The 19324-nt window shown below is 58.4% G+C and overlaps 6 protein-coding genes across 6 annotated transcripts; 2 read left to right on the forward strand and 4 right to left on the reverse strand.

Moving 5' to 3' along the window:
* Nucleotides 1-341: 341 nt before the first annotated feature.
* A1Q1_01206 (siderochrome-iron (ferrioxamine) uptake transporter) lies at nucleotides 342-2453 on the reverse strand (the record flags this gene model as incomplete). The annotated part of the gene is made up of 7 exons (XM_014325481.1): nucleotides 342-753; nucleotides 791-881; nucleotides 930-1149; nucleotides 1209-1768; nucleotides 1900-2177; nucleotides 2258-2274; nucleotides 2340-2453. The coding sequence occupies 7 exons, from the start codon at nucleotides 2451-2453 to the stop codon at nucleotides 342-344; spliced, it is 1692 nt and encodes a 563-aa protein (XP_014180956.1).
* A 1207-nt stretch (nucleotides 2454-3660) lies between these two features.
* Nucleotides 3661-4728, forward strand: A1Q1_01207 (uncharacterized protein; the record flags this gene model as incomplete). The annotated part of the gene is made up of 2 exons (XM_014325482.1): nucleotides 3661-4284; nucleotides 4336-4728. The coding sequence occupies 2 exons, from the start codon at nucleotides 3661-3663 to the stop codon at nucleotides 4726-4728; spliced, it is 1017 nt and encodes a 338-aa protein (XP_014180957.1).
* A 210-nt stretch (nucleotides 4729-4938) lies between these two features.
* A1Q1_01208 (uncharacterized protein) lies at nucleotides 4939-6822 on the reverse strand (the record flags this gene model as incomplete). Its single annotated transcript, XM_014325483.1, has 2 exons — nucleotides 4939-5014; nucleotides 5069-6822. The coding sequence occupies 2 exons, from the start codon at nucleotides 6820-6822 to the stop codon at nucleotides 4939-4941; spliced, it is 1830 nt and encodes a 609-aa protein (XP_014180958.1).
* Nucleotides 6823-7482: 660 nt separating this feature from the next.
* Nucleotides 7483-8833, forward strand: A1Q1_01209 (uncharacterized protein; the record flags this gene model as incomplete). The annotated part of the gene is made up of 5 exons (XM_014325484.1): nucleotides 7483-7508; nucleotides 7548-7671; nucleotides 7729-7795; nucleotides 7919-8281; nucleotides 8520-8833. 5 exons carry the CDS (start codon nucleotides 7483-7485, stop codon nucleotides 8831-8833), a joined length of 894 nt encoding a protein of 297 aa, XP_014180959.1.
* A 321-nt stretch (nucleotides 8834-9154) lies between these two features.
* Nucleotides 9155-13219, reverse strand: A1Q1_01210 (uncharacterized protein; the record flags this gene model as incomplete). Its single annotated transcript, XM_014325485.1, has 13 exons — nucleotides 9155-9188; nucleotides 9269-9673; nucleotides 9726-9850; nucleotides 10161-10247; nucleotides 10311-10497; nucleotides 10548-10764; nucleotides 10803-11124; nucleotides 11170-11251; nucleotides 11440-11552; nucleotides 11640-12004; nucleotides 12147-12612; nucleotides 12706-12894; nucleotides 12938-13219. 13 exons carry the CDS (start codon nucleotides 13217-13219, stop codon nucleotides 9155-9157), a joined length of 2874 nt encoding a protein of 957 aa, XP_014180960.1.
* Nucleotides 13220-14197: 978 nt separating this feature from the next.
* On the reverse strand, nucleotides 14198-16352 carry A1Q1_01211 (long-chain-fatty-acid--CoA ligase; the record flags this gene model as incomplete). The annotated part of the gene is made up of 3 exons (XM_014325486.1): nucleotides 14198-15919; nucleotides 16136-16221; nucleotides 16304-16352. 3 exons carry the CDS (start codon nucleotides 16350-16352, stop codon nucleotides 14198-14200), a joined length of 1857 nt encoding a protein of 618 aa, XP_014180961.1.
* Between the last annotated feature and the right edge of the window lie 2972 nt (nucleotides 16353-19324).

Consider the following 19324-nt stretch of genomic DNA (forward strand, 5'->3'; position numbering starts at 1 on the left):
CCCTCGTAAGTCACATCCATACTCGGGGATCCTGAGCGGGTAGATAGAAGATGAGAGGGGTGTAATCTCGTCCCTTGCCAGTGCGCATGGGGCGGAGAAGAACGCCGATACCGCTATATCTTGGATTCTATCACGGCGGTTGCGCCTTTCGGCGAGGGCGCCGTTTACATCGCTGGGTAGTATCGGCACGTAGGCACCGAGTGGTCTGAGGCAAAGTGCGACCAGTCCGTCATGATGAGGTGCGTGCCAAGCGATGGTCCGAACAGTTCAGATATGCCTACTTGGATGCCTATTCAAACTCAACCTCAAATCACATATAAGTATCTTCAGCTAGCAGATCTCTACTTAGTGTCCGATTTCTCGTCACGACCAGCGATTGGGGCGAGCGGCATTCCCTCATCCGCGCTCTTGACGCCCATCGCCTCAAGCTGCGCATCCTCGAGGCTTTGCGCCTCGCCGAGCCTCGGGTTCTTGAGCCCCCAGGTCAGAATGAAGAGCAGCGACGTGATGCACATGCCAGCGATACAGATCAGCCTCTGAACATCGCGGTAGGCGCCCTCAACGGCCATGCGCTCGGGCGTGCCGACGGGGTACTTCTTGATCCACGCCACGGGGTTGCCGTAAACGTCCTTAGCCAGGGCGGTAGAGTTGGCAATGCCTGCGCTCTCGAGTCCGGTACGTAGCTTGCCCGGCATGGTGTTTGTCCAAATCGCTCCGGAGAGGGCGTTGCCGATACCCGCACCGACCTGGAAGCTGAGCGTTAGCAGGCATAGAGCAGGGGGTCGCTTACCAGGCAGTGAAGAGCGCCGTCACAATCGCGACGTGCTCGTGCTTGACGACAGTCTGAAGAGCAGCCTGGGCCGGGAAGTAGACGAGACCACCTGATTGTCAGCTACTTGCAGAGAGATCGATGCCGGTGCTCAACTCACCGGCGATGCCAAGCACAACCTCGGCGCCGATGACACCAGCGATCTCAGCGTCGGAATGTCCGCCACGGAAGCGGTACAGGAGACCGTAAGCCAGGACGAAGACAGCGCCGCCAGCACAGACGAAAGGCTTCAGGCGGCGGACGCGGTGCACGACGAAGCCGACCGCGAAGCCGAAAGTCGTCTGCGTGAACGAGTAGATGTTCTGAATGCGCGTAGCAGACTCAACCGACCTTAGTGTCAGCATTGAATCAGTTTGTCAACTTACCGGCCAAAAGACACAAGCAGGGTGAAGTAGAGGTAGCTCCCCTGGGAGGTGGAGGCCATGGCGCAGAGACAAGCGATGGCGAGGCAGCAGAGAACGTGACGTTGGCGAAGGAGACGGAAGGGGACGATGGGCTGGCGGGCACCCTTCCACTGCCAGACAAGGAAGGCGGGGAAGCACACGACAACGCCGATAACAAGGGGCACGATCTGTTGAGCCTGCTTCCACTTGGCCTTGGCGCCACCTCCGAACGTAAGAGGCAGCAGCGTAAGGGCCAACGACGCAGCGAGAAGGAACAGTCCCGGCACGTCCACGCTCCAGAAGAGGTCACGCCAGCCGGCACCCGAACGCATCATGGTGCGCGCCGAGGGAACACCGGCCAGCATGCCACGGCGCTGAGCACGGCGCTTGCCCTCCCAGAGTACGAGAAGGAGAGGGATGGTGAGGACGGGTACGGTGATGCTGCCAATGCCGAAACCCCAGTTCCACGAAAGGTTCTGGATCACCTTCTGAGCGATTGTGCCAGACACCCAGGCGTTGACCATGAGATGGAGAGAACTGTTCGTCAGCGCACCCTCTGTAGTCAAGTGACTCACGGAACGAAGGAGAAGACGAGGCGCGAGCGCGTCGACGTCGAGTCGGCGATCAAAACGAAGAACACGACTGAGGTCAGTTAGAGCTCCTAAGCGTGCGGCGGTCTCGACTCACTCTGCTGTCCGGCAAAGGCCAGCGTGTAGAAGACAAAGCCACCGATGTACTCGGGGAAGCTGTCCGCAGTGGCCTGGAGGATACAGCCGATGGCGTAGAAGACAGTGAAAATGCAGATAACGAGGGGACGGCCGAGGAAGTCGGCAAGCTTGGCGTAGATCGGCTGAGTCGAGGCTGCGATCACGGCTCGAATGACACCGAGCGACGAAGTCTGGGCGGCCGCGTTCCAGGAGCTTACGGCTGCGGCTTGGTAAGGGGTGCGCGACATCGAGTCAAGTCTGGGGTCAGAGTCATGTGAGCTATAGGGCGTACCCTCGAGCATCTGGAGTTAGCGTGGATTGGAAGGGAGACAACTCACAGGCAACGAAGAAGAGACTTGCGAAGAGGATCCAGCGATCCCAGCGCGTGAAGGCTGCAACGGTCGCCTCGATGCAGCGCACGCCGTAGGGCTTCTGCTTCTCCTCGGGATCGACGAGCTGCGTCTCGTCGACGGGGGAGCCGGAGCTCTTCTCCCGAGCGAGTTCCGGGTAGAGGTGATCGAGAGTTGTGGACATGGCGTTTCGTAGTCAAACTCCGGTGAAGGAGACGGGAGTATGAAGATTCCAGCTGCACTTTCTTTTGTATCGCAAAGGAAAGGTGCGGAGTAAAGAGCAGAGAGCAAAGAGGAAAGAGTCTGGACTCTGGTTAGACCCGGCAAGGCGTCGAGGGCTTGCGGGCAAGCGCCTATGGTTGTCGGCCGAAGTTGCCGGGTCAAAATTCGGTCCCTGCCAAGACGCGATGCACTTGTTGCGAAAGCGACGTTATCATATCTGATAAGCATCGACGGGTGACGCTAACCTCACATTGCGCACACTCGAGGGAAGCATGGTAAACCTTCGCGTACTGTCTCTACTGAGCTAGGAAGACTCTTATGCTGTCTTATGTGATGACCATGCATCTGTTGCAGAGTGCAGAATGGTCATCGGACCAGGACCATATATCCGAAAGCGGAGGTCTTGGCAAACTCGATATTTTCGGCCGCACAGTTGGTGGAGAGGTCAATCCTAGATCCCCGTCACAATCCTCCCTACGCGCACCGCCCGCTTTGTCAGATCTCCCGCCAAAGCTGATCCTCATCCCCCACCCAAAGTTTGACTCGGGGTCCATCTGGTGGCCTGCTTGGAATGTATTTCCTACTTGCTCGCGACGGAAGAGTAGGGTTTTCCTCAAGGAATGTGCGTAGCGGGGATATTCGGAGCAACAGGAGGGGGTCCAGAACACTGAACCTCGTCCTTTTCCTTTATCTGATAATCCGATGTGTTGACAGAGGCTCATTTCAATGCCCGCAACAAGGGAGAGGTGGTTGTGGAGTTGCTTGTAAGTCAAGGTCGAGATCTCCGGTCGAAAGAGTAGGCTACCCAGGGTAAGCGACCAGGATCTGCGCTGGGCCTTCCGATGTTCCGAGCGAGGGTGTCGAGGTCACCTTGTAAGCATATCACAACTCCTATCACAACATTGAGTTTGAAGCGCCTCATGCATACGCATAATCAAAACGGACGACGGCGACGCAGAAGCATGGAAAGCTACGCCCCGACTGCACTTACTTCGCAGTCGGTGATTGCCGATGCCGATATCAGCGGAAGCAGTCGTTCCTCGCTGTGTCTCGCGTCACCCGGCGATCGGACCGGGCATCATTTCTCAACTCACCACAGATTACTCACTCATCCTTACCTCTAACCTCCCTCACATAGCACCTCATCCTTCTCAAACAGCACAAAAACGATGGCCGCCACACTACAGCTCTACGAGCACAACCCCTCCTCTCTCCTCCCCCTCCTCACGAAATACCTCCCGCACACGCAGGCAGTCCTCGGCGCGATCGTCTCGTGTCCTCCGCCTGGCCAAAGACCACAATCCGCCCTCGACGCACCTCCACTGGAAACGATGTGGGCCTCTTTCCCACCCGGCAGACTTCCCTCCGACTCCGACACGGATTGGCTCGTAGCATTAGCCCTCCCGGCGCCAAGCGAGCAGATCCGCATCTGGCACCGGGCCGAAGTCGAGCTGAACAACGAAGAAATCGAGCGAGTCAAGCAGATTGAGGGCAGCGTGGTCTCTACAGAAGCGCTGAGAGAGGCAGAGTCCAAGGGTGGAAATGACGACGCGGCGTCGCAAGTGATTGAGGCGAGGCGAATCATGCGCGAAATGTATCCCAACCATTTTGTCATGGGCCAGCTGAACGCTGCTTGGGAGCCGGCGCTCAGACATGCCCTCAAGGCTCCGAGCCGAGGAATTTGCCGCGTCTTCTTGGCGCCCGAGGAACTACCCTCGACTGGCTCGGATGCGGAGAGGCTGAGGAAGCTGGGGTTGAAGCTCGACACAACGCGGGTCGGAGATGAGGGCGAGGTGAGTTTCAACACAGGCAGGAGCTGACAGCAGATGTCCCGATTGACGAAGTATCACCCGCCAAAGTACATCCTCGCCAGATCCAAGTATACCACTCTCGTGCGCCCAATTGACGGTGGAGCGCCGGTATGCTGGGTTTTGACTCACGCCGATGGCTCGCTCGGTGCGCTCTACACATTACCGGAGTGGAGGAGGAAGGGTCTGGCGAAGATCGTCGTGGCAGAACGGCTGAAGGCTATGGCCGAGTCCAACTCGGAGGGAAGTAGAGAGGGAGACAGGGCAAGGGCCGAGGCGAGTCGAAAGCTGAGAGCCAACTTGCAGGTCGAGGAACACAACGAGGCGAGCGAGGCGCTCTGGACTGGACTTGGGTGGGAGGCGGCGTCGTGCGTTGCGTGGGTTTACAGTCAGGAGGATCAGGAGAAGTACAGATCCGTGCCGAAGTAGACTATAGTTCCTGCATACTGTACATAGAGTCTACGGGTACTCCTTCTACTCTTCATTCCCTTCTCGCCTACTCCTCTCTCTATCACAACACATTGACTAATAGGGGAAACGCCAAAGGTGCTGCTGCTGAACGAGTTTGAGCTCGCCCTACTCGTCACGCTCTCCGCTCGCCCTTCCGGCTCACATCGCCTAGCACAGTGCCAGAGCCTCCTAGGCCGCAAGCAGAGGCAGGCCTTTCTCCTCTCTCGCCACCTGGAAGGGGTCGCGCATAGAGTTGGTGTGTTCCCTGTACTCGTCTCTGTCCTGTCAGCTTTCTGTTCCTCCGCTAGCTGATACTCACGTGAAGTTGGCTCGGAGCGTGTTCATGCGCATCTCAAGTCCCTCAAGCTGCGCCGCGAGCGCAAGGATGGCGCTCTGATTGTTCTGAATCGTCTGCACGACAACCTGCGGCGTCATGCTCTCGACGTCCGAGGCGAGAGACACGACGGCGCGAGACAGAAGCTGGATGTTGCGCTTGTACCGCGTCACGCGCTCCGCCTCCTCGGCGGCCACGCGCGCGAAGTACTCCTGCGGGAAGTCGCGGTGCGCCACGGGTCGCACACCGGGGTGACGAGCATCAGCGGGCTTGGCCGCCTCCCACGTCTCAAGCAGTTTCTGCAGATCAGCAGCCTGCGCCTGCACCTTGGCCGCGAGGCGCTCGAGGGAGTGCTTCAGTGCATCGAGGCCCTGCGCGATCGCCGCGGCCTCGTCGTGAGCGACCTTGATGTCCGAAGAAGTCTGCCAGATCGCCCTGCCGATTGGCTCTGCGTCGATGGTTTGTCCGACGTGACGCTGGTCCTTGAAGAAAGCGTCCATCTGCTCAATCACCTTCTGAGCGCCCTCGGGGAGATCGCTGAACTTGGCTGTCTTGCTGATTCCGGACTGCTGCTGGGGCTGCTGGAAACTCGTCGAGTTGCCAAGCAGACCGCCGGCGGGCTTGTTGAAGAGCGAGTTCTGCTGCGGCTGCTGGGAGGCGAAGAGACCGCCCTGCTGCTGTTGCTGTTGCTGCTGGGGCTGGCCGAACAGGCCGCCGGTCGCAGGCGTAGTCGTTGACTGCTGGCCGAAGAGACCACCGGCAGGCTTGGCCGCCTGGCTCTGTTGCCCGAAGAGACCGCCGGTCGCAGGCTGCTGCTGAGTCTGCTGTCCGAAGAGACCGCCAGTCGCTGGCGTGGTAGTCGACTGCTGTCCGAACAGACCTCCTGCAGGCTTAGCCTGGCTCTGCTGGCCGAAGAGACCTCCAGTAGCCGCTGGCGGCTGTTGGTTCTGCTGTCCAAAGAGACCCCCGGTAGCGGGCTGCGTCGTGCTCTGCTGCTGCTGTCCAAACAGACCGCCGGTAGCGGGAGCGGCAGGCTTCTGACCGAAGAGTCCGCCCGTGCTCGCCGTGTTCGTTGTCGCCGCGTTGTTCTGCTGTCCGAAACCGCCAAACAGGCCACCGCTAGAGGCTGCCGGCTGAGTTGTAGACTGCTGCGCCTGCTGTCCGAAACCGCCGAAACTAGTACCCGTCGAAGCGGCCGGCGTGCTCGTCGACGCCTGTCCGAAGAGGCCTCCGCCCGCAGGCTTGTTGAAGCTGTTCCCGTCAGCGGTCTTGTCGGGAGGTGAAGCAGCGGTGTTGCCGTGGATGAACTTAATAGCGGCCTTGAGACCTAAACCGGTGCTCCCAAATCCACCCAAGGCCGGAAGTCGGGGCTTCGCGCTAGACATGCTGCCGAACGCCCCAAGCCCTATGCCCTCTTTCTTCGCAAACGGACTTGCGGCGCCGCTGAACGCCCCGAAGCCCGTCAGATTGCTCCGCCCTTTCTCGGCCGGTTCATCAAGTCCACGCTTCTCCTTTGCAGCACTGTCGAACACAGAGCCAGCACCAAAAGCACTCTTCAACGGCGAAGCGGTCGAATCCGAGGCTGAGTCCCAGCCGGCAAAAGCCTGGGCGGCTAGCGTCTCAAAAGTTAACTCGCCCCTCTTGATGGCGGCGACATCGGCTTCGAACTGGGCGTCGATCTTAGCCTGCCGCTCCTGGTGCTCCTTGAGCTCTTTGACCCAGTCATCATCGTCGGCCATGGCAGATCAGGAAGCTGGGCGATCTTCGGAAGTAGAGCGTCATGTAGAAGGAAACAACATACATGCCCACTGGGCGAAGGACGGCGAGCGGCAAGCCGACAGCATCAGAGCGAGGAGCATCATGCGGAACGGAAGGCGAGCCGCAAGCAGGCGGAACAGGGCCAGGGAAGAGGTAGAGCAGGACAAAAGAAATGGAACTCACCCGAAGGACATTGTTTAGGTGTTGTCTGTGCAGCGCTGAGGCTAGGAGGCTTCGAGGCTTGAAGGCTGTGAGATACGTCGAAGGTGGACGTCGTTGTTGCCCAGGCTCGATCACCAAAAACATGGACAGTGGCTTGAGACGTCACTGCAGGGAATAGGCTCGCTGGATTCAAGAAGGCGCCTATTGACTTGGGGGTGATAGGCGCGGACGGCCCTGACCTGGTGATGACCGGGTTGTTTTCGTTTTGGCTCTCCAGTCGATGGTTGGCTCCGCTTGCTTGGCTCGTCACTCCCGCCTTCGGCATCCACCTGCTCGTCAGACCTTATCTCACTCTCTTGCATCTTCGTCTTCGGTTTCCTTTCGGCCCTCGCCTCTTCCCTTCGGCACCGCAAAAGACCACTTAGTTTGGTCAGCACGCTCTCCCAGCCCGGTGCGCGTGCACCCCCACATTCTCCACCATGTCCCTCTCCTCCGACCTTGACAAGTGAGTGAGCTTTCTGTTGCTCAAGCTGACGAAGCGCAGACAGATCGAGCAGCTGAAGCGATGCGAGATCATCCCGGAGGCAAGCGTCAAGGAACTCTGCCTCAAGGCAAAGGAGATCCTCATGGATGAGGGCAACATCCAATACGTCGACAGTCCCGTCACTGTGAGCTGCGGGGTCTGCATGAGCTGACATCAGATCTGCGGCGACATCCACGGCCAGTTCTTCGACCTCATGGAGCTCTTTAAGATTGGCGGTCACTGCCCGGAAACAAATTACATCTTCATGGGTGCGTTGCTGTTTGCCGCCCACCGGGAGGCCTGTTGTTGCCGGTCTGGACCGGGTCCGGCCACCTCGGCCCGACGTCCCTCCCTGTCGAGCTTGACGCCGAACACTATTAGCTAACCCCCAGGCGACTTCGTGGACCGCGGCTTCTACTCTGTCGAGACGTTTCTCCTCCTCCTGATCCTCAAAGTTCGGTATCCGGACCGCATCACGCTGATCCGGGGGAACCACGAGTCGCGCCAGATCACGCAAGTGTACGGCTTCTACGACGAGTGCCAGCGGAAGTACGGATCGAGCAACGTGTGGCGATACTGCACCGACGTGTTTGACTTCTTGTCTCTCGCTGCTATCGTCGACGGGAGGATTCTGTGCGTCCACGGCGGCCTTAGTCCGCAACTGGGACGGTTGGACCAGATTCGAGCGATCGACCGGAAACAGGAGGTGCCGCATGAGGGCGTGTTCTGCGACTTGCTGTGGAGTGATCCGGATGGTGAGTACAGGTGATAGGAGCGAGCTCCAAGAGGAGAGGCGGGTAGCGGTCGGCCAGCTGGGCGGCTCGTAGTCTTGGACCCAGCACAAGCAACTGGTGCCGGGCACTGTAGGCTACGGCGGCAGATAACGATGTCGTCAGCGTCCTCACCGTCCGCCCCACTGTCTCAGAGGCGCTCTCTCCACGCACCACGAAGCTGTTCTTGTTCGGCATCTCGAGCTAACTTCAGACATCCAAGGGTGGGGCATGTCACCCCGCGGTGCCGGTTTCCTGTTCGGCGGCGACGTGGTCGAAACCTTCTGTCACAACAACGATATCGATCTGATTGCGCGCGCCCACCAACTCGTGATGGAGGGCTACAAGCTCATGTTCGGGCAGAAGATCGTGACTGTCTGGTCCGCGCCGAATTACTGCTATCGTTGTGGCAACGTCGCGTCTATTCTGGAGCTGAACGAGGACCTGCGACAGGAGTACAAAGTCTTCGAGGCTGCTCAGCCGGACGTGAAGAGCGTGCCCCAGAAGAGACCGCATATGCTCGAGTACTTCCTCTGATCCCGCCGCTGGAACGGCACACATACCGCCAATTACCGCCAACATGCTTATCCTGCACACCTTGATGCCCTATACCCGGCCCACTGGCCACCACTGCATGACTGCTGCATCTGTAGACGATCCGCTCCCCGCCTCTCAGCGCTCGGATGTTGGATGAATGTATTTTCTATGTTACAGGGAATCTGCTGGACTGCTGCAGAGGAATGCGTTAAATGCGTACATACAGCCTCGAGGCGAGGGGCTAGTCAATGCTTATGCTACATGAAGGGAACTCGGCGTCAGTCGGGACCAGCTTACCAACGTACCAACGTACCCAAGTGTCTACTTGGCTTGAGGGTGGGCGACGTTAGGGAGGCTGCACAGCTCCCTCCAGAACAGCCATGGGAATGATATGAGTGGTCTAATGTTAGTTGCATCAAGCAGGCAGCAACTCACGCGGGGGTGATCTGCGGACCGGAGTCTTGCGCTCTGAGCGGGACGTTCTCTTCCACAGGAGTGCCGCTAAGCATGACGCTCTCGTTATAGAGCGTGTCGAGTACGTCCTTGATGCCGAGTTTCTCCTCCACTTCCTGCTGTACCGCGCTCATGTACGTAACCTGGTACGCAGCGAGGGCGTAGATCTGCTCGGTCTCGAGCGCTGATTTGTTGGCGTCCTTCTTCTTCAGCCAAAACTTTGTCGCTGCCGAGTGCACCTCCTGCGCGAGGCGGGCGTACGTGCGCTTGACAGAGGCTTCTGTGTCTTCCTCGGTGCTCATGCGCCGGTGAGGGTTTCGCATAACGATGCCTGAGGCAACCTCAGTCTCAGTCAAGCGGTGGCGCTTCATGAGTTGCTTCACACCGCTGTCGTGGTGCCTCACATCGTTAATCCAAGCAGTCTGGACCGAGAACTCACTGCTTGAGCTTATAAGCATGCAACAGGTACGACGCGGGCAGCTTATACTTCGCCAGTCGAGGATCAATTTGCTTCTCGGGGTCGACGCGAATGTCTGTCGGGACGAAGGGTGGCTCATTCTTAATCTAGAAAATCAGCTCAGCGAGCTCCCATATGTGAACCGACGAGTTTGTGCAGTTTCCCGAGGATGCGGCGGCTTTCGTATCGCTGCATCGAACGACCACACGCAGCTGGCCCGAGGAACGTAGGCCATTGGCGAGGTTCCATCTGCTATCAGTTCCACATCCTACTGAGGAAACTCACCATTAACGAAAGCTCGGCGGGCCTCCCAGCTGCAGATGAGCACATCAGCCGGCATTGCGTTAAACGTACTGTTCTCAAAGTCGGCGCTTCCGTCAGCGTACTTTCATGTCAAGTCACTCACGCTTTGCGCACCTCGTCGGCGAGCATCTTGCAGTTCTCAGATTGCGGTCCGAATCGATCGGCGATGGCGAGGTGAGCGTCGCACAGTTGCTCGACAATCTGATGTCAGCTTCCCAGCCAGTCACCGGGCGTACATCGTTCTTCAAGTAGTCTAGGACGAACTGCCATCAGCTTCTGCGTCAACTCGGCCCGTTCTGAACCTACATCCGGGAAATGTTTGTCGGTGACCTTTGAAACCGTGGCCGGCTCAGGTGGGGTGTACGAAGATGGTTCGACTTGCTCAGGCGGTATGAGGACGGGATCCCAGATCAGGGAGTACTGGTCACCAGCGAGATTACCTCGGGATAGCCTGGAAGTCAGCAGCGGCATTGACCCACAAAGACTCACATCTGTGGCAACGGCTGGCCCTGGACCGAGAAGACAATGACGTTTCTGAGGTGGTGGAGCTCGGGGCGATCGACAGCGTGGACGAGTTGGATGTCGCCGGGATGGAGTACAGGGTCGCGCATGATCGCACACGCGCCGAGAACGACATTCGGACCATCGCTACTGTCGGGATCATCGTACTGGCAGAAAACCTCGTGTTCGCTGAGCACGTTGAGCTCGTCCGCGATACCTGAGAGGGGGTTAGTGGGAAGCCTTCTCAAACCTCACCCATCAGCTTGACGCTCTGATCGACTTGCAATCGTGCGTTGTGTCTGTAGTCGGAGAGGAGGCGAACAGCAGTAGCGCGACAGATGTCCAATAGCATGGGGTCCGTCTTGAAGCCGAAAGAGTACAGTTCACTGACGGGGAAGTGGGTATGCTGAGACACGAGACTGAGACCCTCTTTCAGCAGCCCGGCCGTCGCCGAACGCTTCAAAAGGCCTCTAGCCTCGCGCATGGCCAAAATGAAGAGACTTTCGAAGACCGCGTCAGGCACTCCCAGGTGGTTCATGATGACGACAGCCTGGCGACTAAGGTGCGCGCGCTTGAACTGGGCGGGCTAAGGAGTCAGAATACGAATCAGCCTCAGACATACCTCAACGATGTTCAAACCATACGCCATGGTCTTGGATCCTGTCCTGTACTTGACCTGGGACTGCCGGAAGTAGACTTCTTCACTGCCGCAGTCAGGCCACACACTAAGCAAACCTTTGACGCCGCCGCATGTGAACTGGAAGGCAGACAGTCCAGTTCCGTCGAATCCGCTCGCCTTCGCCGCCTGTCGAGCTATACCCCAGCCACAGCGCCCAACGCCGTCTGTAACCAAACTGCCGTGTCAGAGTGGATGGGAGCAGGTTGAGCTTACCTGACGTTCTCCATGGACTCCTTGTCCTCAACGGCCGAGATCTCCGTTCGACCTGCGTCAGACTCGCAATATCCCTTCTCCTGCTGATCCGCGTGGAGAATGTCGGGAAGAATCTTCCGCACATGAGAATGGACGCTGACTGCTTGACTTTTCGAGAACGGCTGACGTCAGCCACCAATGCTCGCCAAGACCTAGCTCACGATCGCCATCTTGGAAACGAAACGGGCGACAGTTGTGTCGCGCAGCAAGTCCAGTCCTAAGTTTCGCTTGACAGATTCGACCGTCAGGTTTTTGGCGGGATCTTCAGCGAGGAACCAGCAGCTCTGTTGCCTAGCTGAGGTCGCCCCGTATGCGAGGAAGACATAGTGTCTCCCAGCAATGTTGAGCCCGTTCATCATGGCCCGGCGGACCCGAGCGACCGTGCCTTCCGCAGGCTCCATCTGATCAGCCTCCAGCACCGTGGGATTAACTTGAAACCCGTCCTCCTCGTCGATAAACTCGACTCGCAGAAAGCGGTCTGAGAACGACAGGTGGTTCCTGATTGCGTCCGTAGATGTCTCAACTTCTGGCGGTAGGAGCACGAGCCGTGTGGGAGTCACCAGGCAATGGTATACGACAACGCTGTTCTCATCGAGGTCAGCGTGTATCTTGTTGAGCTGTTTGGACCGAGCTGCTGTTAGCTCCCCGCCTACGATGACAAAGCTCACCCATAACGACTGCATCAATGTTCCGCACACGCTCCTCGTTGTAGAGGCTGCGCAGCACGCGAGCCGCCTTCTCGTCGTCACCCTCGCAGTGCCTATCCAGACACTCCCCGAGCTCCGCGATCTCAGAAGGTATAACGACTCCATGGGTGATGAGACCTTCCAGTAGATAGCGCAGATTGAACCCATAGCCCGCCAGGCGTGACAAGTCCGCGTAGCCTGCGTTCTCCGCGACGGGAACGCGCACGCGCCGATCGCCGGCGTGAGCTGCGAGCATATCTCGACCTTCCTCCTTCCCCTCAACGCCCAAACGCAGAACGACGTCCCGCAACGTTTGCAGATCCATCCTCGACAGCACAAGGTCGAACTGCCATGTCAACCAGGCACTAGCTGGCACGTAGAACGGTTCGTCCGACACAGCCTCGATGGGCCCGGCATGGCCCTCTCGGATGATATATCCTTTGTTCAGCTACAACGTCCCGAGAAGCAGCTTACCTTTGACTTTCATATCTTCGTATGAGCAGCCCTGACGTGTCAGTCTGAAAGGGAACAGCTAACGCACGGGTGTCGATTCCTTCGGCCCCAATGAGAACACGAAGTCGCGTTCAGTCGCCCGCCTCATGATCGCTTTGTTCTTGATCTTGCAGTAGAATCGGGCAGGCCGCCTCGTTGTAATGGTCATTGTGACTCGCGTTCCACCTTCCTTCCCCGGAGCCATGCGAACAACGTGCACACCGCCGGTAGCGATGTCCTACGGTTAGTTTTCAAATTAGGCCATCAAAGCAAGTACACACCTCGAACGGAATCTCACACTCGAGCGGGATGAAGACGGGCGGCGTGGTCGAGAACATGAGCGGAACAGCGCAGACGTAGATCCATCTGCGGCTGAAGTTGAAGAGGAGGCGCGAGTGCTCCTTGTCCGAGGGGGAGCCAAAGCCCTGGGCATCAGTGGAGGAAAAGAAGGCAAAACAGCCCGAACGGCCCCGCAGGTAGCAGAGTCGGTCAGACCCCACCACAACTCGACGACTCACCCGCATAAACTTCAGCGCTCCATCACGTATCCTCGTTGACCCCATTGCGAAGCTAGCCACCGTAAAGCTCTCATCGATCTCCGAGTCATCGCTGAGATTTGGACCCTCATGATAAGTTACATGACCCACAAGGCGGATAACTCACATGACGAAACTGGTGGGCAAGACGAGTGCGATCCGAAGCTGGGACGGTACTGGGTGGCGTGCGCGGCTCGGGGCGCGGCCCACCGGTGCGATTTGTCCACGGCACGTAGCTCATTGTGTCCTTCCTCCATGGCCATGCTGCATCTGAGGCAGCCTACCCGGTCTCCTAAAAGGTTTCGTGATAGTCAGTGATTAAAGGTAGACGCAGGACACCGGGGTCCCGAGCGTTGAGCGAAAAGTCAACCGACCTTAGCGGCGACAAGGGAGTGAAGACGGAGAGGAGGGGGAAGGATGAATGAGAGATGCATGATGATGAAATCGAAGGAAGTACATGTAGCGTTGAGTGGAGGTGACGTGGACGGCGATCAAACGACTGCGACCAAGTGGAGAGGGCGAGGAAGGTGCGGGCGAGGAAGACGAGGAAGACACACACACGGATTGTCTGTTCTCGAAATTGTTATTGCGGGCAGGCGATCGCGCACGGTCGAGCGACCCCCGTGCCTGGGGGCACCGGCTATCTGACGTCAAGGCTGAAGCCGCCGGGTTGCTGAAGCTGACGACCTACATGCAGAAATCAAGAATCGTGCATTCGGCACTGCATGCCTGGGAGAGACACTTGTATATAAGATATGTTGAATACTCCATGCAACCATATATTGACAGCGCCCTATGGGCAGAAGGGGCGGGAGCGACGAGCTGCGAGTCAACGCCGATCGCACGTCGGATCCGTCTACGCCCAAGCGCTGGCGCGTTGCTAAGTGTGCTAAGCAAAACAACGCATGCTCTTCTGCTTCTGTAACATGACTTCTCATGACCTTTGGGCACTACTACAATGACAGCGGGGTATCAACTTCTTCTACGACTTGCTAACTTCAGATCTCAAAGCTTCGCCTTCGCCTTCTCGCCTTTCTTGTGCTCCTTGTACAGCTCCTGAACCGTCTTCTTGACCTCTGTCTTGATGATCTTTCCGTTGTGATTACGCGGAAGGAGGTCATCGTACACGACGACAAAGACGGGGCGGGCGTGGGAGCGGAGGCGACCGTGGGCCGCCTGCCTGATCTCCTCCGCCGTCGTCTTCGGGGCACCGGGACGGAGAGAGACGGCAACAGCGACCTCCTCGCCGAGAATGTCGTGCGGAACAGCAACGGCAGCGGCCTCACCAACACGGTCGTCGAGAAAGACAGCGTTCTCGACCTCCTCGCTCGAGATGTTCTCGCCACCACGGATGATGATGTCCTTGATGCGGTCGGCGACGTAGAGGATGCCGTCCTTAAGGTATCCTGCGTCGCCGGTGTCGAACCAGCCGTCCTTGTCAAAGGACTTGGCGGTGGCGGCCGCGTCGTTGTAGTACTCCTTCATGAGGGTCATGCCGCGGGCGAGGATGAGGCCCTTCTTTCCGTCGGGCAGCGGCTGCTTCGTCTCAATGTCGACAATCCTGACCTCAGTCACCGGGAGCGCGAAACCGGCACCGGCGGGGTTCTCAATGTAGTCGTTTCCACCGAAGACGGTGTGCGCGGCGTTGGTCTCCGTCATGCCCCATGCGGTGAAGCAGTGGATGTCGGGCCAGCGGGCCTTGACATCGGCGGCCATGCGCTCTGGCGCCGGCGCACCGCCGTAGCTCGTGCCAAGCAAAACGTGGTCCTTGGGCAGGTTAGGGCTCTGCATGACTGCGAGCAGAATAGCGGGAACGCCAGTCATCGAGTTGATCTTGTACGTCGTCATGAGGCGGACGGCCTCCTCGACATCCCACTTGCGCATCGTCACCATCATGATGCCATCCTCGAACGCCTTAAGCACAATCGACAGACCAGTCACATGGAAGAACGGGACGGCCATCAGCGTTACGGGCGGGTCGTCCTTGGGGCCAAAGATCAGCTCCTTGATCATGTCGACGACGTGCGGGGCCATCTGGCCAGCAGCTCGCAGACCCATGCGCATAAAACCTGCAGTTCCTGAAACGATCGAGTGGAGAGAGGCACGCTGCGACGACAAGACAGCCTTGGGGTAGCCGGTCGTGCCGGAGGTGAAGAAGATGATGCCGTCGGACTCGGGGCCGAGGTTCTCAACGCCGAAGCCAGTGCCCTTGATTACGGCGTCTTCGGCCTGCGCGCTGGTGCCGAGGTTCTTGAAGTCGATGACATCAACGTGCTTCTTCTTCTTCAGGTGGTCGACATTCTGCCACGAGAACACGGGGCCGACGCCGGCCGCCTTCAGTTTGTCGGTCACAAACGACAGGGTCGAGCTCGAGATGGCATCGGCGAGGATGATCTTGGGCTGCGTGAGCTTAAGGCAGTGAAGCATCGAGTCAGGCTGGACCGCAGCGTTGACGACAACCGGGACGGCGCCAAGCAGGCCGATAGCCGTGAAGGCGATGATCCAGGAAGCGGTGTTGTAACCGATGACAGCCACCTTGTCGCCGGTGCGCACGCCGTGGGCAACGAGCCAGGCAGCAACCGACACGGCCTCCTTCTTGACATCGGCGAACAGGTAGGTCACACGCTCGCTGACGGGGGCCGGCTCGGGGGCCGCGCAGTTCAGCAGCGGCTTGTCGGCGTACTCATCGAGCTTGGCCAGGAAAAACGAACGGAACGACTTGGGCGACTGCGTCTGTCAGCTGACATTGTCTCCACATTGTGCATGTCAGCGTGCGCCGAAGGAAACGCTGGGGCCACGCAGTGATGAAAGAGGCGCTCGCCGACGGCTTGCGGAATGCTATCCGGGGATGCGCCTCGGCCATTCTACACCGTCCCCTCGCCCCATGGGGTTCCAGGGGAGTCACCGCCGGCCGGCGCCCACTTGGGACGTCCGTGCACTCACGTTCTTCCACACCGTTGTGGGGCGGCCCTTGATGTTGACCGTCTCGAGCTCCCAGAGACTGCCAGGCGTGCAATAAAGCTTGTCGACTGTCTGTCAGCTTTCTGCTCTCCAGTGATCGAGGAGCGTGCCGACAGCGAGCTGGCTGGTTGGCATTGTCGCCAGACTCACTCTCAGCAATGGGCAGAGGCACGGGCTTGGGCTCGTCGTCGGCAGACATGGTGGACGATGTATGAGGGAGTGTCAAAGGCCAGAATGAACGATGCGCTCGGGGAATATATTGACATGCAACCGGCTGCCCCAAAGTGAACAAGGAGACTAACCCAAAGCTAAATCTCGCCGGATCGGATACAAGGAACCAGTAACCGGGCTTCAACATCTAAGTTCGGACCATCACACCCCACTCCTCCAGGTCGTCTTCTCGATCACGAAGCCTGCGCGGCTTGGCCGTTACATAGATCTCGACGCTGTGTACCGTGTCTATGCTACCTCAGAGACCGTGCATGCTACTGACAGCGCTCTCAGACCAGTTTATTGAGAACGGTCACACGCCCAAGATCCCAAAACCTGCTCTCCGCAATCCGCATCTGGGGTGCCTATTGTTTTCTTCGGCCACCTCCGAGAATTCATGCCGAGATACCGAGACGCTGTCAAAGGCGCGTTCTAGTCGTCCTAAGCCCGATCCCGAGGTTCTTAACACATCATGCTTAGCACACTAACGCTCTAGCGTGCCCGTCTGTCGAAGGCGGTCTTCTCACCATGCTCGGACTTCTGTGACCCACGCACATGACTGTCGGCGACCGCCGCCCATGTTCCCCACTATCCCGAAGGTGAGCGGCCAAGACCGCCGCACTACCAATGACTGGCAGACACTAGCCAAGCCTTGCCCTTGTCTATAGCATGAAGAAACCTGGCTAGCACGTCGATGAAGCATGCATGAACAGCGTCTACGGGCCGGAACAGTCATAAGCGGCCTCAGACCCTCGGCGAGAGCCCCACTGCTCTCTGTAGCGCACAGGACAGAACCTGGATAATGAGGGAGTGTAGACTAGCTCGCTCTAGCTTCTTGGGAGCTCCGCTGACATAGCCGCCGGCTATGCAGGGCACGTGAGGAGCTGAGCTGGCGCAACAGCAGTGGATGCTCAGAACCTTCGCCAAACAACGTTTTTGGTTGCTTTCTCTACGTATCTTCCTCCCCCAAGACCCAGACTAACCTCACAGCAACTGTTGGAAATCACGTGATTTTGTGCCAGTCTTACGATGCCTCGAGGCCTCGTTGCAGCCTTATTCTCATTTCTATTGTCCTCAAACTCTCGCTTACTCAGCTCACTCCTCGGCGCGGTGGCAAGCACTCGGCGCAGCCCTATTGTTATATAGCAGCCTGTAGATATATAAACGGCTCTCTGAGCGTGCAATGAATCACCATCTCCAATCAGTTCTACTACGCTCAGCCTGCCAGATCATCGATCCAGCGGCATCACGAGCCTAAGTTCCCAACAGATTAAGAGTCACAGGCCTCTACTGCATCACAGGAGCATCGTTCCTTTGCATAGACCTGTCGTCTAGGAGATCACCGCCGTCCTCTGCCACCGGGCACCGACCACCGTTGTCCTCATCCGGCTCCACACGGCTCTACCGACTACCCGTCGACGTTTCCCAGTGCACGCTGCACTTCGATCTCACCAAGCCCGACTCCTCCGCGTCTCGGCACACGACTAGCACCTATAAGCCCGATCTCAGCCATCGGCATTGCAGTCAGACCTGACCAGTCCCCCGGCAGCGGTCCTGACGACGATAAGCCCGATCCGCTCGGCACCTCGTCCCGACGACAATAAGCCCGATCCGCTCGGCCACTCGTCCATACGCCTCACAGCACGAAAGCCCTGCCATACCCGTGCAGGCAACCGATCCAGCTAGTACCTCGGTTTGCTAGCATCAGCGTCGTTGTCCCCGCCACAACCACGTGTGCCACCACGCACAACCAGCGTCGCCTCGGCTCCACTGCCTTGTTTCAGCTACGCCTCAAACCCTTGCGCCCTTGGCTCGTACGCCTTGATCAGCCGTAAGGTGCAACACGTGTCTCACTCTCCCACGGTCTCCTACACCACTCCGCTGCCGACTTACGACACGCCAACTCAACCATGTCCGGATCGACGTCCATCCCCTCGTGGGCTGATCTCAAGGACAACGTCCCCAAGCTCACGAGCACCACCGATTTCGAGCGATGGGAGCACGCTGTCCGCGTCTATTGCCTTGGCAAAGACGTCCTGGAGCACATCATTGATCATACGCTTGATCCTTACCGGGTCGCTCCGATGCCACACACCAACGTCGACGCCTATCCTGAAGGCTACATCGCTGGTGTCTCGTCTCCCAAGGGTCGTGACATCGCGGCTCACATCATCCGGGAGATCGTCATCGACGAACTCGACGAGGACGCCACCAACGCTCAGATCAATGCCGCCGTCCAACAATGGGGTGCCAACCGTACACTCACTGACGACCTGCTCACCAAGTGGTCCGTTTGGGCCCGCCGTGAGCGTCTGGCACGCACCATTCTCCTCTCCACCATCACTGAGGATGTCGTAATCGACTACGAGCGCCTTCCTACGGCCCGTTTCATCTTCAGTGCCGTCGAGTCTCGCTTCAAGACCCTCAATCCTGAAAGGGCTTCTCTCCTTCAGCGCGAGCTCCACAGCCAGTACCTTCCCCGCGGCGCCACTGCAGACGACGCCGTGACCTTCTACGAGAAGTTCGTGCACATCTACGCGCAACTCTCACGTCTCCAAGTCGCTGTCAACGATGAAGACAAGGTCGCCATCATCCTTGGCGCCTTACCGACTGAATGGGCCGTCCTCCTCCGCTCCCAATGGAGCACGGAGACCAGCAAGACCTGGTCCAGACTCACGTCCGTCTTCTCAACCTTCATCGAGTCCATCCGTGCGACCGAAGAGCGCGAGCTCAACGGTTCTGTCAGCTCATTCAAGGGCGCACCTGCACGGCTCACCTCAGCCTCCAAGAACGACAAGCCCAAGAAGAAGTGCAAGCACCATCCTGGCATGACTTCTCACGACACCAAGGACTGTCGTCTCGGCAAGAAGATAGCCAAGGACAAGGAGAAGAAGAAGAAGGAGAAGGAGAAGAAGGAGAAGAAGGAGAAGGAGAAGACGGCCTCCGTCGCCGCCACATCAG

The sequence above is a fragment of the Trichosporon asahii genome (assembly GCF_000293215.1).
Source record: "Trichosporon asahii var. asahii CBS 2479 unplaced genomic scaffold scaffold00048, whole genome shotgun sequence".
Lineage (NCBI taxonomy): Eukaryota > Fungi > Basidiomycota > Tremellomycetes > Trichosporonales > Trichosporonaceae > Trichosporon > Trichosporon asahii.